At 44.8% G+C, this 15,334-nt stretch overlaps 1 protein-coding gene across 1 annotated transcript; it reads right to left on the bottom strand.

Annotated features, from left to right (window-relative positions):
- Nucleotides 1-455: 455 nt before the first annotated feature.
- Nucleotides 456-15,062, bottom strand: LOC134625029 (glycogen phosphorylase, muscle form-like). The gene is made up of 20 exons (XM_063470344.1): nucleotides 14,687-15,062; nucleotides 13,194-13,295; nucleotides 12,362-12,440; nucleotides 12,183-12,286; nucleotides 11,591-11,722; nucleotides 10,164-10,275; nucleotides 9,983-10,065; nucleotides 7,633-7,776; nucleotides 7,428-7,520; nucleotides 6,887-7,033; nucleotides 6,566-6,729; nucleotides 6,362-6,476; nucleotides 6,189-6,290; nucleotides 5,964-6,111; nucleotides 5,819-5,877; nucleotides 5,184-5,325; nucleotides 4,810-5,017; nucleotides 2,012-2,146; nucleotides 1,751-1,817; nucleotides 456-1,659 (listed from the first exon to the last, which is right to left on the bottom strand). Exons 1-20 carry the CDS (start codon nucleotides 14,927-14,929, stop codon nucleotides 1,510-1,512), a joined length of 2,529 nt encoding a protein of 842 aa, XP_063326414.1. The 5' UTR covers nucleotides 14,930-15,062; the 3' UTR covers nucleotides 456-1,509.
- Between the last annotated feature and the right edge of the window lie 272 nt (nucleotides 15,063-15,334).

A 15,334-nucleotide genomic window follows, 5' to 3' on the forward strand; every position in this document is an offset into this window, starting at 1 on the left:
TAATCGGCAGTCCAACTGCTGTTGAGTCCGTTTTAGAAACTGACTTTAAAGGTTAGTGCTAATGAAAAATGGGGGAAAAAATAAAAATAAAAAATCTGAATTTCAGAAAATAGGGAAAAGCTGACCGTGCTCTAAAAGACAAACTTAATCACTTTGGAATGAAAAAGAGAAAACCAAAATAAGCTAATAGAGTATTGGACTTGGTCGTTGATTTAGTCAGAAAATTGTGTGAATTGCATGAAAGGATAAAGTACGCGAGACTTCCAGTATCTGCTGTGACCAACTACTGCAGCTATGAGTCCATAAGCGTGCGTGTGTGCGTGTTTTCACTTTTAAATGCTGGTCCCTTCACAGATGTTGGAACATTTTCCTTGAATGCTGCGTTTTCCTTTCTCCTCATTTTGCTCCAATCGTTCTTCAAACAGGATTACACATTAACTCCAGGTGCCAAAAAGTTGATGATAAATGGGTTTTTTTTAATATCACTCTGCTATGTTACACACAAATACAGCTGAGAGTACACACATGTTCCAGAGAGGTTTGCAAAGAGTAGGCACCATCAATGTCTAACAGACTACAGCACAAAGACAACACATGCTGAGAGGATATCACAGCTACTTCAACTATAATAAACACACAAATGAATACATTCAGCTAACATCGTAAAACACTGGACAAGCAGCTGGACAGTGAACGTGAAATATTCATGTGCTGAAACATGGGTACATGCTTTTTAGTTACAGTACCGCTAGGAGGCTACACTCTTCCATGGAAGACGTGACTGGTTAGGAACAGTGACAGGACTCAGGCTTATCTGCAGTTCTGCTGGCTTTTGGAAGGAGGGGAATGTAGTCTAGCTCTTGTTAAAGACAGGCCTCAATTATCCTGTAGTGACCAAAAACATTCCCAGTTTTCTCATAATCTGCAGTTAGTGGAGTACAAGTACTACTAGTGGTAAAAATAATAAAAAGGAACAGTACTACAGTTTTCACTTTACATAAAACAGCTCAGTGCCTAGTAGTACTTGTACAAGTAATACAAATGCTACTGGTGAAGAAAGAAGAATAAAGACATGTAACAAGTTAAAGGAAAAACAAGTGATGAAATAATTTATTAAGGGGACCTCAACAGCCTTAATCTTTGGCATTGATTCCCACTCTCTGGAAATGGACTAATGGCAGACCATCCTTCCAAAACACATTCCCACTCTTTTCAGGATCCGCAACAATCTTTCCCTTTAAAAAGAGAAAAGTGGATCAAAACCATGGAGGCAAAATACCTCCACAGCCCTCAGTAGGGGAGTGGCAGGTTCTGCTTTTTCCTTTAATTTGTCACACATCCATAGTGGACCATTTCAGCTCGAGTTAGCACAGGGTGAACTGGAAGTGGTTGAGGTTGTACAGGGATCATTACTGTAAAGAAATAATGCCACAGTGCACAGTGAGAAGCTACAGGGTTTGTCTCTGGCTGCCGTACCACGTGCTGAGCTACGGACGAAGGGAGTTTGGTTTAGCGTGGGTCATCCGGAGCAGCGATCTTCGCCAGACTGGGCTCCATTCCCCAGATCTCCCGGGCATACTCAGAAATGGTGCGGTCACTGGAGAATTTTCCACAGCCAGCAATGTTGTGAATCACCATCTTGGTCCACTCTTTAGGGTTCTGTTAACACAGAGAGGGCGTCACAGGCCAGGTTCTATTTATTGGACAATACTTGTAAAGCGTACATGACCTCACAAGCAGCAGAGCATACCTTGTAGAGCGCGCTGACTCTCTCCTGACATCTGATGTAGTCTTCGTAGTCAGCAAACACCTTGAACCTGCAGGACATAAAAATGTTTCAACAGTGAGCTGCATTGTTCGCTCTTCAGCTCGTGTCTAACGCTAACCCTGCCTGGAAAAGTCAGTCACATGTTTGCTCAGAGACAGCAATGACACGACATCACTGGAGCCTACAGTGTGAGTTTGAACGCAAAGTGCTGACTCATGAGTTTAGGGACCACCGAGCGCTCACCTGTCATGGTGCATCAGCATGTTCACGAGGTCTTTGAAGAGGCCAGGCTGGCTGGGGCTGAAGAAGCCTCCTGCTATCTGGTCCACTGCCTGCTTCAGCTCGGGGACACGGTTATAGTAGGAAACGGCGTCATAGCTGAGGACAGAGTCATCATATAAAGGGGCGGTGCTTCTGCTTAGTCTTCTCACGACAAAGCAGGACACCTCAATCAACTTTCAGCAGCACAATGTGATGGATGCTGACACACAAACATAGAAGAGTAGTTTATGCTCCCCATCTTGAGCATGGAGCTCAAACACTGAGGTACTAAATCCTCAGTTCCTTCAACACATTAATGGTGAAACACAATACTTTCAACATATACAACAAAACTGCTCAATCTAAAGGTGGAAACGACAAACGTGTTTCATCAAATAAGGCAAAAACACAGAGATGCTAGCTGTGCTCCACAGGACAGAGCAGACGGTGGATGGAAGTTACTCCTGTGGTCTCCATGGTGGTAAAGCAGGGCTTTAAAAAGCACAACATCCCAGGTGGAAAATACTTTTCAGTTTTATTATTATTATTATTATTATTATGTGATGATACTGTTCAGCTCCCGTTACATGGTTAAGTTACTTTAGCTAACTAGTTGAGCAGAGGCCTGGGAGCTCGAGGCTCCTGCACAGTATCTTAGCTGTTCCTTGCACAGAGATCTCCGATGTTGTTCCCGGGATCTGCTGGAGCCACTCGCCTAGCTTGGGAGTCACTGCACCGAGTGCTCCGATTACCACGGGGTCCATGTTTACCTTCACCCTCCACATCTTCTCCAGCTCTTCTCTGAGCCCTTGGTACTTCTTCAGCTTCTCGTGTTCCTTCTTCCTGTTGTTGCTGTCATTCTGTAAAAGTACATCTAAGGACACTTTGTTTTGTACGTGTTGGTTTCCAACTAATTTTATTGTCAAGGTTCTAAGATTTTTGTAACCTTTACTAATTTTTCCATTATCAGCCTGTATTTGTGTCCCATCATTCACCCTATAGTTACCAAATATCATTGCCTTTGTTTTCCTACGATTTAGTGCCAATTTATTGCTACCCATCCAACTTTCTAACTGTGTTCATTATTAACAAGTTTCTCATAGTTATTCCCAGGAAGAAAAATATTAGTATCATCAGCAAATAATATTAGCTTTGATCATTTAGAAACCTAAACAGACTGGGGCCCAATACTGAGCCTTGGAAACTGCTTGTGGATGCTGCCATGTACCCAGGTGCAAATTCTTCCATCTTCACAAACTGTTGTTTTCTAGATAAATAACTTCTGATCCAGCTCAGTGTCACTCTCCCTATTCGTTAAAAGTAACATGTTACTGTAATCTGATTACTTTTTTCAAGTAACGAGTAAAGTAAGGTATTACTATCGCCAAAAAAGTAATTGGATTACTGTTACTTTCCCGTAAGAACACTGCGTTACTATGTTACTAAACTGTGATTTTGTTTGTGAGAGTGTCTCATGACAGTGACGTACGAGCGTGCGACGTCCGTGGCAGCAACAGACGTGTGCAGATAAACAATGGATAATATGGAGTGCAGAGAGTACGACCATGCAGCGATTAAAGCTTAGAAGTAATCACATTACTTTGAGTTTGATTCTGTAAAAAGTGACAAAAATATTAGCGTCTGCTGCACACTCTGTGTGGGAAGAAAACTTCTACAGCGAAAAATGAAACTTCAGATCTGAGCGAGCAGCGAGCACGCTGCCACGGGAATGTGACCTTCACAGAGAAACCCCCAGATCCTCCCACTGACATGACCGCTGTGGGCAAACCTCCACCCGCCCCACTCCTGCTAAACAGGTGACAATAGATTTAAGAGCTGCTGAATCTTTGATTTGATTTATTTTCTGCTGTTTTTACTCGCATCTATTTGAAAGAGTGAAAACACAAAACATTTTATTTTATATGCTGGATTATGCAGGAAATAGGTTTAAATGTTAAACACATTTCTTCCAGTCAAAGACTGTTGCATATAATTTAATTTTTACTTACTAGTTAAAAGACTGGTAGGTACACTGGTAGTGAGGCAGTTTATTGGCTGGTAGCTGGATGGGACCGGTCCCTTCTGGGGGTCGTTGGGGATCAGAACTGTCCAGCCTTTAGTTAGCCACTCTGTGCGTCTCTCATTGACCAGCAGCTGGTTCATTTGTGCTGCTAGACGCTCTTGGAGAGCAGTCAGCCTCTGCAGCCAATAGGAGTGACTCATGTCGGGGCCTGTCCAGCTCTTCATACTGGAGACTCTCCACTGTGATGGTTACTGGGTCCTGTTCAGGGAGGATGCTGTGGTCTGCTCTTAGATCCACTGGCTGCTGAGCATTGCATCTTTCTCCCATATGCTCTTCCAGCATTGCTCCGCTCGCCTATGGAAAAAGGCCCCCAGCCTCTGTGGTGCTGTTCTCATATTGTTCCCCTGCCACTGAGAGTACACCTTGGATGGTTCTGTGGAGAACAGCTGTTTTTTTTCTCAGGTATACTTCTTCAAGCGGCTGGCCAATGCTGTGAATCTTTAGCGGCTGTTTCCAAGCCCTCAGGTATGGACACTTTGCTGTACTTCTTAGTTACCTTTCTGCAACTGAAGTTGGCTAACATCCCTCTATGCTACCTTGATCTTGGCCTCTAGTCTCCTTTTGGCTGTTGTAGCCAAGCATCTCACTTATCCCTGATGTTGTGGATGTATATCTACATCTCCATATATACAGATACACACACGCACAAACACATATATAATGCACACTTCTGAACCAAGACCATTTTAAAACTCACCCCTTCTTATCCAGAGCCTCCACATCGTGCACCCTCATACCAAAGATGAACAGATTCTCCTCTCCAGCCTCCTCTGCCATTTCCACGTTGGCACCATCCATGGTGCCAATGGTGAGGGCGCCGTTCAGCATGAACTTCATGTTCCCTGTGCCCGAGGCCTCAGTACCTGCTGTGGAAATCTGCTCAGACAGGTCAGCTGCAGGGATGACTGCACAGAGGAGACACATGGAATACAGTCGAGTCAGCTTTATGTGCTACTGTCCCAACAGAGAATGAGCCAACATAAAAGATCAGGTTTATCCAGCTGTACTGTAAATAAGTGATATTATACATCACTTATTTACAGTAAGACAGAGTCAAAAACTTGTTATTACTCTTCTCAGCCAGTGTGACGCGGTAGTTCTCCAGGAAGATGACTTTAAGGCGATCTCCCACCACGGGGTCATTATTAACGATATCTCCGATGGACGTGATCAGCTTGATGATCATCTTGGCAGTGTGGTAACCTGGAGCAGCCTAGAAACGCAGAAGGCACATGCTGGGAAACCAAGAGGCTCACCACACCCTCAAAGTTCAAAAACAGGTGTTAAATTTGCAGTGGCTAACAGCTAGCCTCAACTCGTCCAAGACGTGCAGCTCAACTCAATCATGCTCAATTTTCCTCCAGAGGTTCTTCTAAATCATCACAGTTTCATAGCCTGTCCTGTCACAGCTGTATGTAAACTACAGGCGAATAAACACTACTGAATGAGGTTAGTGTAGAAGAAGAAGAAAGGTCCTGCTTGGTGAGACAGATGTCTACAAGCAGCTTCTCTGATGCAACAACATCCATGTGCAGACAGATGGACAGCCATGTTTATGACTGACTGTGTCAAAGTGGCCCAGACATACTAGATAAGGCTGGATTTGATGTAGTGTGAAGTGCAGTGAGGTGTGGGAATAAACTGCTTCCATGACAAGCTGTTCTTTGTTCTGACCACATTAAACTTTTGGGAATATTGCTGCTCACCTTTCCTCCAATCATGATTGTTCTGGGTGTCCACGGCTTGTTGGGCTCATTCTTAATGCCTGATCAGAGAGAAAGACTGTTTGTTTGTTTGTTTGTTAAACAGAAGATAAGTCTGGATTCAGAGTTAAAGCTCAGCAGCACCCACGGTTGTACAGTGTGATGATATGCAGGCAGTTGAGTAGCTGCCTTTTATACTCGTGGATCCTCTTCACCTGCACATCAAACATGGAGCTGGGGTTGATCTTCACCTTGTATTGCGCTTCAAGATGCGCTGCAAGCTTCATCTTGTTCTCCTGAAAGTTCAGACAGAGGGTGTGAAAAGAAGCACGCAAACAGAGTGCATTTTACTTTTGGCATTTTAAGCTCTCACTTGTTTGATTTTGGCTACGTCCCGGATGAAAGCGTCATCATTCACAAACTCCAGAAGCTTCTTCAGCTGGTCCAGGTCACGGATGTAATCCTCTCCAATTTTCTGGAGGTTAAGCAGGTGAGTTAGGCAAGATCTCTACAAAGACTTACAACTTTTACAAATAACTAACCCACCTCAGCGATGACCTCAGCCAGACCGGGGTTGCACATGACCAGCCAGCGCCTGGGGGTGATACCGTTGGTCTTGTTCTGAAACTTCTGAGGGTCAACCTCGTAAAAATCCTTGAACCTGGAAGGAACATGGAACACTAGTCAGAGATAAACTTCCAAACATCTTTGTAACATCTTATGCAGCTGGATTCCTACAGGTTTCCTTACACAGTGTTTTTGATGATATCTGAGTGGATACGGGCCACTCCGTTGACTGCGTGAGAGCCCACAATACAAAGATGAGCCATGTTGATTTTCTTCACATCTCCTTCCTCAATCAGGGACATTCTACATATGCGGTCAGTGTCCCCTGGGTAAAGCTTCGAGATGCGCTGGAGGAGTGAAGATAAACACTCTGAGATTACTCACCGCTGTGCGTATAAAAAAAATGTTTCATTCTTCAAGAACAAACCACATTTTCTCTGCTCACAAAGCTTTTCAGGCACCTTATTGCCTGAAAAGCTCCAATATTACATGCTCCCCTCATACCTCCAGGTGCCTCCTGTTGATCTCGTAAATGATCTCGAGGTGTCGAGGCAACAGATTTTGGAAGAGGTCCACGGGCCAGCGCTCCAGTGCCTCAGGCAGCACGGTGTGGTTGGTGTAGGCACAGGTTCGGATCACGATGTCCCAGGCCTAGACACAGAGGCCAGAGCCACAGGCAGCTAGGTTAGCATTTAAGAACCTGTGCTAAAGAAAATTTGAACCAATGTGAAAGCACTTTTTCATCCAGCTGATCAGTGACTTGGTTGCAGAGGTTAGCGCTAAGGACACAAACAAACAATGAGACTGAATCCTGGTCGAAGAATCCTAGAACGTCTACAAAATATGGGCTGATCAGCGTAGCCAGAGTCTGAAAACTGCATCTGTTTTAATGGAAGGTAGCGACTCCTAATGCACCTACTTCTTACTTGCAGAGCTCACTAAACGTCTCCAGCTCAGTTTGAAGTCTTGAATACACCATTAGGGTCCCACAGACTCACTACAGATGCACGCTGGATGGAAAAGTTAAGAGTTTGCGATGTGATACCTTCTCCCAGGGCACTTTCTCAATGTCCACCAGCAGCCTCATCAGTTCAGGAATGGCCAGAGCAGGGTGGGTGTCATTCAGCTGGATGGCCACCTGCAGATGGAGAGAAAACAGAACACTCATGATCATCAGTTTTAGGAGAAATTAATAAGAGAAAGTAAAAAACAAATGAGAAGCAAATAACACAGAATGACAGCAAGCTCACCTTGTTTGGCAGTGTGGAAAGATCTAACCGCACAAACTCTGTGGAGCCAAACTTTGAGGCTTTGAATCGACGGATGATGTCCTGAAGAGTTGCAGCTACGACAAAGTATTCCTGCTTCAGACGCAGCTCCTTCCCTTCAAAGAACTGAAGGAGAGTATGAAGAGCTGTTACACCAGATCTCAATGCTTACAATCAATCTGCTGCCGGTACACCCGCTGACATTATTAATGAAGAAGCACAGAAAAAGAGAGCAGCTCAGGAGGAGGAAATCATCAGGTCAAGATTAATGCTGAAGTGGACACAGGCTCAAGTTTAAAACCATTAAACAGTGTAGACAATTTCAGTTTGGCATTTGATCTGCCTTTTGGAGGAAATGTAAATATTACATCAGTAAAGACAGAAACAAAGTAGTACACTATGTTGCCAAAAGTATTCCCTCACCTATCCAGATCATTAAATTCAGCCGTTCCGATCACTTCACGGCCACAGGAAGTGATCAGAATAATGTAGAACAGAAGTAAAGCAACTTAGCTGGAAATAGGGTATAAAGTAAACATCATCAAAGCAAGTATGTACATAAACACACATCAGCTGATTGTAACTCGAGGTCATCTTGGTGCCTTAGAGACCGAACACTAAACCTACCAGTCCCAGCCGTCTAAAACCTCCCAGCCCGAGACGGGAGAGGAAAGGTTTCCAAACTTGGTAAAAAAAAATATAAAAAATAAAATCCTTCATATTGCCAATAATGACACATCTTATTTTCTCAAGTTGAATTGTGATTGCGAGTTCCGTAAGCAGCATCTTTAACACAGGATCATCTTTGCCCTTCTGATTCATTTCTTTGCAATGACCAGTGCATAAACTAAGACAGTGGTTCCCAAACTTTTTTTGCTAGGCCCCCCTTTGTTTTACAAGAAAAATCTTCGCGCCCCCCCCACCACGCACAAACACATCCTCCAATCACACACACCCATATTTTGTTTTCAAACTCCATTGCAGTTTATTTCACACCTCAAACATTTAGTAAACAATTAAACAAATAAAAGTAAGCTGCAATAACACACGTCCACACGTAAACGGCGTTTCGAATCACTGAAAACGGAGATTTTTTAAAACTCCGTTTTTGCGTTTACGTGTGGACGAGGAATACAGAGTTCATCACGCAACGTCAAAGGTATGTGCCTTTTTACACGTCACGCTGTGCGCCACGATATTGTTTACATGAGATGAATTTCTACAATGGCAGATAGAGACAAAATACTGTTAATCTGACTATCTGCAGTATTTACACGCTTACATTTACACACGCAGTTACTGTTGCTCCATTTAGAAAGGCAGAGGCGTCACGGTGTGATTATTTTACATGTTTTACATGTTTATTTTACATGTTTTTTTTTCCTGTGTAATAATATTCAACATTGCTATCAATACATTTTTCAAAAATGCCTCTCTGTGCAAAATGGGTTTAAAAACATAAACAGCTGTAGGATACTGTTTGTCCTTGATTTGAACCGGGGGAACAAATCGTGGCAGGATCAGCCTGATGTTATTTGTATCCCAATGTAACTTTACTGTATAAAGAGCTAACATCTCCAAAATGTCAGGAAAATGTTGTAATGTCATTACAACAAGTGTTTGTGAACTAAAAATCAAGAATGTGGGATACTGTTTGTCCGTGATTTGGAGAGCCCAGCACGTGCTCCCGACGCAGGGAAAACCAATTCTGCAGGGGAGACCTACCTTGGCAGTATGCTTCATCTCCTGCTTTGCGTTTGTGTGGGCGCCCCGTCAAAAACCTGGCCATTATGCTAGCAGTGTCCAAGCGTTCTTTTATTTATTTATTTATTCATTCATTTATTTTCATACGCCCCCCCCCTGCAATGGCTCTGTCCCCCCCCCTCCCTCCCCCCTGCAATGGCTCTGTCCCCCCCCTCCCCCCTCCCTCCCTCCTGCAATGGCTCCCCACACTTTGGGAACCTCTGCACTAAGAGACGTTTTTGTGCCCTTTGCAGACCCTGTGCTTATTTCCAAGTCCCAAATGCAATCGTTGCAGGAGTTGGGTCAATCTTAACTTTTAAAACACTGGACAGATAAGTAAAAATGTCACCTGGCACAGGGATAAACACACTCCTGAAAGCCCAGAAGAGCTGGAGCTGTTATAGCGGCAGAGGGTGGGCTGACATCATATTAAACTTTAGGGATTAAGAATGGGATGTCGTTGAAGTTCATACGTGTGTGAAAGCAGATGAGCAAATACTCTCAATGTCATGCACAGCACCATCCACCAGTTCATGTGAACTAAGCAAAAGTTCAAATAAATAAGAAGTGCAGCTGTAAATCCACTCACGTTGTCGTTGGGGTAGAGCACTCTGGAGATGTTCTCAGCAAGGTTTCTATCGAGCACAGCTTGAATGTAGCCTCCAACATTAACTGTGGGACAACAGCAAGAAGAGCAGTCCATGTCTGCTGGTTCTACTTTTCACAAAGTGTCATTCCTCAGAGTGATGTGAGCAGAGGGTGGTACTCACAGTCTTTCAGGTTAAAGTCACAGGGCGCCTTTGCAGACCACAGCCTCATCGTATTAACTATGTTGTTTCTGTAGCCGGGGACTGGAGTGTCATAGGGAAGAGCCAGAACCACCTGGAACACACACACTTCATCATTTCTCAGTGTTTAAACTACAGTCTGCTGATTTACTGTCAGGGATGATGTCACAGACCACAGGACAAACCAACTAGATTAAGATGGGGCTGCAGGGCAAATACAAACCATCCGTCCCAGGTATCATTACAGGGAATGTGAGGGAATACCACAGTGCAAAGGTTCCTGGGTTCAGACATTTTCAGGGAAACTGAGGTGTTCATCTGGGAGACACGAAGAGCTGCACTCTCTAATCCTTCACATATTCCCGAGGCACAGACACTGAGCTGGAAGCTATGAGAAAGCACTCATATCTGTTACTGTTGTTTGCATTCAACCTTCTCTGATGCAGAGAACAAGTGACGTGACTCTCTCCACCCTGCATTCTTCTACTGCCATGGTCATTACTGGTGAGTGTAACCACATCTGAAGATTACGGTGCGTCTTTGTCCCACTTTCCCCAAATCACTCGGCAGACTGACGCCCCTCACTGAGCCTGGTTCAGCCGCAGGTTTCTTACTTTAAAAAGACGTTTTTCCTTCTCATCGTCACCGATTGCTCACAGCGAGTTTTCTGACTGTTGCGGTTCTCTCTGTATTATCATAAGGTCTTCATCTTACAATACAAATACACAAATGTGTGATTTGGCACTGTATAAATCAAGTGGGAAAAAGTCCTGCTTCACACAACATTACCAACCTTTCAACTGTATATCAGCTGTGCAACTAAATGGTAACTGCACTGGTTCTTATGTAGCACGTTTCTACTCTACCCGAGCACTCCAGGTACTTTATTACTCACCTCATTCACACCAGCACTTTTTTTCTATGCGGTTTCTACAAAAGTGCTACTTTACACTGTGAAGGATACATCGGAGAGCAACTTGGGGTTAGTATCTTACCCAAGGATCTTTGGCATGCTGACTGAAGCACCAACCTTACGATTAACAGAGGATCTGCTCTCCCTTCCCCTCGACCCCTGAGAGAGACTACAGACAACCACTAGAGACGCAGAACTGACCTGCTGCATGCAAATGGTACTAATGCATACAGTCCCAGTGGATTTAACCTGATCCAGCCACTGTTTAACTCAATTTTTTAAACTACTATAACCAAAAAAAAGTGTCTATTAGATAATTACAGCAAGTTGAGGGGTGTGTCTTTACCCCGTATCCTTGTTAAACTGTAGTCTTTGTTACCCAATAGTAACAATAATAATAATAGTAGTAGTAGTATGCACAATTAGAGGTGTCAAAGAAAATGTGACAGTCTCAGTAATTTCTATTAACAGTATACAGTAACGACCTGGTACCAACCTGCGTGTCAACCCACTTCACTCCATCAGCTGTGTGCTCCACGTGGCCATAGAAGTGGACAGGGCGCATGTACTCGGGCCGAGCCTTCTCCCAGGGATTCCCATAACGCAGCCAGTCATCTGCTTCTTCCACCTGTGGAAATACCAGATGGCATCTTCCTGTTTAAAACTAGTTAAAATATGAAAAAAGTCCTGCAAAGTCTCATATTTGAGCACTTTCATGCTGCTTATATGACAAAAACTACATCAGCAGACCGTCCTGTCCAAACACAACAAACACTGGAGTTTCAAGACGGTACTCTGACTATAACTCCATTTCCACTAAGACTACAGAGTTAACAGATGGTCCATCAAATTCTCTCACTTTGCCACGTTCTGTGCTCCAAATAATCCTCCTAATAATCCTATTCATGCTCTTTTTAATCAGCATCACCCATATCTTGTGTAAACAATTTGTAAACAAACTGTGACGGGTCCATCATGCAACACCCTCTGTTACCATCACAGAGGGCGCTTTTGTCTGGCTAATCTTATTCAGTATGACTGTAGTGCAAAGGTGCTTTAAGTGCATACACAGCACCGGGTGGACATACCTGCCAGCCGTTGACAATTTTCTGGTTGAAAATGCCAAACTCATACCGGATGCCATATCCATAAGCAGCCAGACCCAGAGATGCCATGGAGTCCAGGAAACAAGCTGTGGAAACGGGAGCGCTGTTAGACACGGCTGTGCTTCAAATCACCATTTGTCAGCAGCCAATCAGGAGCTCACCAGCCAGGCGTCCAAGGCCTCCATTGCCTAGGCCAGCATCTTCTTCAATGTCCTGCAGCTCCTCCATGTCCAAACCCAGCTAAAGAACACAAGCACACACACAGCAACGGTGTGGATTAGCTGTGAGTACTGCAGGACAGAGCTGTTAATCACTCCTCCCACGTTAACTGCAATGGACATTAGAGCTTCACAGTCTGGCTGAGTGTTATTGACAGTAAAGCACCAGTGTGTGATCTACTTCTGCAAGATCCTGAGAAAGACTTTATTCCCCTGCCATTATCGCACTTCCATCATTACCTGTGAAGCTGTCCAGAGCCCTGCAGCTGCTCACAACTGAATTCAACCAAAGGTCAGTTTACGCCTTGTGATGACTGTAACCCCTTGAACTAAGAACTTTCTTCAGATGGCTGTCACTTATATAAAAACCGTGTCTACTGCCAAGCACTGATTTAATGTCTTCATAGTTTGGCTATGGTTGTTTCCAAGGTCTCCGACTGACCTGGAAGTGCATGGACTTAAAAACTTTTGCGGGATCTTGTAAAACTACATCTTCAATTTTTTTTCTTCAAATTTAAATTAATAAAAAATTCATTAACACTAAAGATTCACTCAAGAACTCACTGAAACTAAACTGAATTAAAAACAGGAAGTCAAAATAAAAGTAAAAACTAATTAGAAACTATAATATCTCTGGTCATCCCTCTCACTTTATTCAGCCATTGCTTGAGGATGTGGAAGCCTCTCTGCATGTTTGATACACAAAGCATTCAGATTCCACAGTGTGGGTTGATTTGATTTTGTTTCTGTTGGAAACGAGTCATATTACCCTCACCTGGTATGTGGCTTCATCGCAGGCGTTCTCCAAGGCCAGGTTCACCATGGTGTTCTGCAGAGTACGGCCCATGTAAAACTCCAAGGAGAGGTAGTAGACGCGCTGCAAGAAAACAGAGCAAAATGGCTTTTTACTCCACTTCCACCTGATCCTGAGCTGCTGGTAGTTTGAATTTCCTTTCAGTTATTGCACTTTTACATCTGTATGCAAAAATATTTGCAAAGGCAACAACACAAATATGACTGGATGAAACTCTGAAACAGAGTCAGGTTATTGACAATAAAGCACACAGTATGTGCCCCATGGCCGGGCCATGTGATCTCTAGGACAAGACAGCAGCAGAGCTACTGCAGGCAATGCCACCGTTTCACTTCAGAGAAGCAGCATTACAAATCTGGTACAGAGAACAAAGCTTCTGACATCCTGATACGGCTCCAGCATGAGAAGCATGTGTAGACCAAAGTGACTGAGACATACAGAGGTCAGCAGGGTAGGTCACACTGGCATGGCTCCTTCGTTCTTTGTCACAGCATATGTATCGTCTAACACTGACATGTCTAACTGAGCACCACTTTAAGAGCGCTGAGAGTCAGCAGCACATTGACTCTGTGTATGGAAATGTGACAGCTGTTCTAAGTGCACCATACCACATGGTCACAGGAAAAGTCACCAAAGTGCAGCAGCTGAATGCAATGCTCACCCTGAACCTCCAGTTCCAGAGAACCAGAACTTCTTTACTGAAAATTCAACGAATCATCATCATCTAACATTTTACATGCTTTGAAAAGAATCACTTCATACTTTTATGCACAGCAGATCAGCATCTTTTGACTATGAAGGCCTCCCTGAAAGCCGGTCAATAAGCTGGAGGAGGACAAGACATAGCCGTCTGAACAGCCAGGCTGGAGCACAGCGGGGTCTCGGGCCGTGGCAGTGGTATGTAGTCTTAGTGACGCAGTTATCAGAGCTGTGAGGGCAGCCCCCTCCTCAAGGAACCCCAGCCCAGTAGGTAATAAAACAGTGGCGAGCTGATCAGAGTAGGTACTAATGCAAAAGGGGCTATGCAGCAGCTCCGAGGGCTCAGTTCTCGCTGCCTGCTCAAGGCCTTTAGGTCATTTTGCGCTTTGGTGAGAGGAGAGGGGGTGGAGGGATGGATGGAGGACATGCGTTTACGTGACCTATGTCTGGTTGGCCCCAAGCCCGCCCGTGTGGACGCATGAGTGAGCGAGGTACAGCAGAGGTCAGGTGAAGGTGAGAGAGCTGCGGATGACGTTACGTAACATCTCATAAGAGCGGAGCTGTCGGGGGACACACAAACACACAAACACACGACTCACGGTCAGAGCGAACGTGACTATAAATGGATACGAAGAGCAACGCTGTCACGAGCCGCAGCCATCACTGCTGACATCCGCATCACGAACCCGCATCCCCTCCCTTCCCCCCAGGGCTCCGATCAGCTGTGCTCGACTGCGGTGCACCCGGTTGCTTACTTTGGGGTCCTTCTCGTAGTAATGCTGCTGCGTTCGGATCCAGCGGCCCACCAGGTGATCTCGGACCGTGTTTGCCAAAGCGAAGTAGTAGTCCCGTTTGGTGGCCACATTCCGGTCCTTGACCAGAGTGAAATGGAGGTGCCGGTTGAAGTTAGTTTTTAGGTCCGCAACGTTCTCCACCCCGGCCAGGCCCCGCACCGAGATCTGCTTCCTCCTGTCTTGGTCTGTCAGCGGCTTGGCCATCTCTGTGCTCCCGGCGTGCGACCCGACGCGTCGTTGCTCTTCTTCGGCTCTGCGTTGAACACACTAGCCGGAGCCTAGCGATGCTCCAGCCTCTTTAATATGTCACGTACAGCTGAGAGCGTCAGGACGGAACAGCCAAACAGCTTTTCCGGTCGACAGTTTCAAAATAAAACTCCGTATCATCAGGTGGCCAATCAGCGACTTGGAAGACGTTCGTCTTACTGTTCGGGTACTCCACGAAACTCTGTAAACAATACTTTTTCTAACTTCCAGTGGAAATGTGGCGACTTTGACTTAACTGTGCCTCACTGAGACGTACATGGATAGAATGTGTAGCAGTTCTATACAAACTCCACAGACCCTGACTTTAGAAGCTAGTCGCACAATGAGAACAAAATATTTGGT

The sequence above is a fragment of the Pelmatolapia mariae genome, linkage group LG3_W (assembly GCF_036321145.2).
Source record: "Pelmatolapia mariae isolate MD_Pm_ZW linkage group LG3_W, Pm_UMD_F_2, whole genome shotgun sequence".
Classification (NCBI taxonomy): domain Eukaryota; kingdom Metazoa; phylum Chordata; class Actinopteri; order Cichliformes; family Cichlidae; genus Pelmatolapia; species Pelmatolapia mariae.

Excerpts from the sequence above, each read along its gene's own strand:
- LOC134625029 (XM_063470344.1), bottom strand. The coding sequence starts at position 14,929 with ATGGCCAAGCCGCTGACAGACCAAGACAGGAGGAAGCAGATCTCGGTG. Across the intron at positions 7,777-9,982 it reads TGCTCTACCCCAACGACAAC|TTCTTTGAAGGGAAGGAGCT; the intron begins GTGAGTGGATTT and ends ACTCTCCTTCAG. Across the intron at positions 6,730-6,886 it reads TCAACAGGAGGCACCTGGAG|CGCATCTCGAAGCTTTACCC; the intron begins GTATGAGGGGAG and ends TCACTCCTCCAG.